The 1,995-nt window shown below is 50.3% G+C and overlaps 1 protein-coding gene across 1 annotated transcript in view; it reads right to left on the bottom strand.

The window, feature by feature from the left end:
* Positions 1 to 1,593: 1,593 nt before the first annotated feature.
* Positions 1,594 to 1,995, bottom strand: part of VHL (von Hippel-Lindau tumor suppressor, E3 ubiquitin protein ligase) — a gene marked incomplete at its 5' end in the record, with an annotated part of 672 nt that continues 270 nt past the window's right edge. The window contains 1 exon segment of the mRNA XM_008941128.1: positions 1,594 to 1,830. Within this exon segment, the coding sequence (XP_008939376.1) occupies positions 1,594 to 1,830 (237 nt within the window).

Here is a 1,995-nt window from a genome sequence, read left to right as displayed (position 1 = left end):
CAGGTGCTGCCCAAAGCTGTGATCACAGTTTAGCATCAGCCACAACGCCGTTCTGCAGCAGCAGGGGCCTGAACCATCCATCAGCTTGACCCAGGGTATCTGCAGCGGATCCGCCAGCACAACCTGCAGTACTGCAGGCGTACGAGCACACAGCGACAGCACTGTGAAGTTACTCAGCAGGACTAGGGTTGGATTAGCACGGTTTTACATTTTTATGACAAAGACTGATTCACACACTTCCACTATGTAAGAAAAACAAGTCTACAAAAAGGGGAAACACCCCCTACTTAGAGAACACACCCCAGAACACCCTCAGCTTCACAGCTGTGTTTCTTGGAATGTGTAACTGGAACCAAATGTATGCCACAGAACTAGCCTGCTGCCATCTCCTGTCATCCTGCTTTAACTCTGAACAGCTCTACAGCTGGTGCTGGGCAGACAATTCATGTGCCTGCTAAAACCTCTGCTGCTCTGAATTAGGTGTGTACCTCCACACCAGTATGCACTCTAGCTGAGGTGTGGGGGAGCTCGATGGGGTAAAGCAGTGTGTGTTTTCCCCATGTTCCTAGCCTGTCACAAAGCCTGGGTCTGTCTGTGAGCCACACCCTGCCCAGGCTCACAGCAGCTGAGAGTCTGCCATCAGTCCCTCAGGAGATACCAGCAGCTTGAGGGGTCCACGCTCCCCAAAAAGGCCTCTTGCCATGACCTCAACTACTGCACTGCGATGGGAAAAGGACTCAGAGCATCTACCTTCTGGGAATGCTGCTTGATATGCCTGGACAGGCAGGTAGGGAAGGAGCAGAAAGGTCTCTCAAAACTAGGGCCCAATCTATATGGCTGACAAGGACAGATCACCTTGAGATCAACTAGGCAAGAATCCAGTCATGAAGGACAAATAAGGCATTCAAGGTATGATCTGCATAAAAACCTGTCAGCCTCAGAGTGGACACGATGTGAGTTTACAAATGCAAAGGCAAGAGGCAGAAAAACCCCCAAGTATTTACACATGTCACCTTTCCACTGACATAACGTTTCAGGTCAGGTCCTCGGGCAGCGGAAACCCTCGCGGACACCAACACCCCCACGCTTTGTGATCATGGGCAAATCCAGGCCAAGGGTGAGACAGTGAAATTCCACTGGAAACAAATGATTCAAGCAAAACTGCTGTTGGTCTGTCACTCATAATCGTGAGTCTGGATTAAATTAATCCTCAGTGTAATTTAGTTTCTAATACAAAGAAAATTGATCTGTTTGTGTATTCTCCAAAGAGATGGCCTGATCTTAGGTCCCCATGCTGTATTCTGAGATGGTCCAAATAAAACTTCTCTGAGCTTCACCCACGTGAGGCCTCTGGAGTCACCGCTCTGCAACTCACCAACGAAGAACAGAACTGGACCATAGGAACTCGGCGTGCTTCCATGTGCTGCTTAGTCTTAGATCTCACTTACCATCACAGCGAGTTTTCCGTGACTTAACTGAGAGCATGTTTCAGAACCCAAACCACAGATATTATCTCTTGGTATGTTCCGTGGTGACCATCCCTGCTCAAACTCAGTGACTGGCTATTTAAAGAGTTGGGAGTGAGTAATCACGTTATTCCAAAATTCCATTCCTCAGCATTTCACTTCTCTCCAGAGAGAGCCGCCGAAGGTCCTTCCTAACGTCAGGGAGATCTTCCAGCTCTTCGTACAGCGACCGCACGATGTCCAGCTTCCTGTAGTCCACTGGTCTGACCAGACTGCGGACAACCTGGAGACATCTCTCCTTCAGGGTGAACACTGAGGTTAGAAACAAACACACAGAGACACAACCTGGTCACAAGGGCTCTCCTTAGCTGCTGCCCCAGCGCAGACAGCGCTGCTCCCAGACCACGCGTGCAGCAGCATTGAACAGGACTTCCCTGCGCTCGCTAGAGAGAGAGGAAGAGAAGTGGCTGCTCCCTGCAAACCCTGCCAGAGACGCCTGTTCGGGAGAGGTGCTTGCTCAGCACAGCGC

This window comes from Merops nubicus, unplaced genomic scaffold (assembly GCF_000691845.1).
Source record: "Merops nubicus isolate BGI_N331 unplaced genomic scaffold, ASM69184v1 scaffold46115, whole genome shotgun sequence".
Taxonomy (NCBI): domain Eukaryota; kingdom Metazoa; phylum Chordata; class Aves; order Coraciiformes; family Meropidae; genus Merops; species Merops nubicus.
The sequence above is the reverse complement of the archived record's forward strand: the minus strand, read 5'-3'. Positions and strand labels throughout refer to the sequence as shown.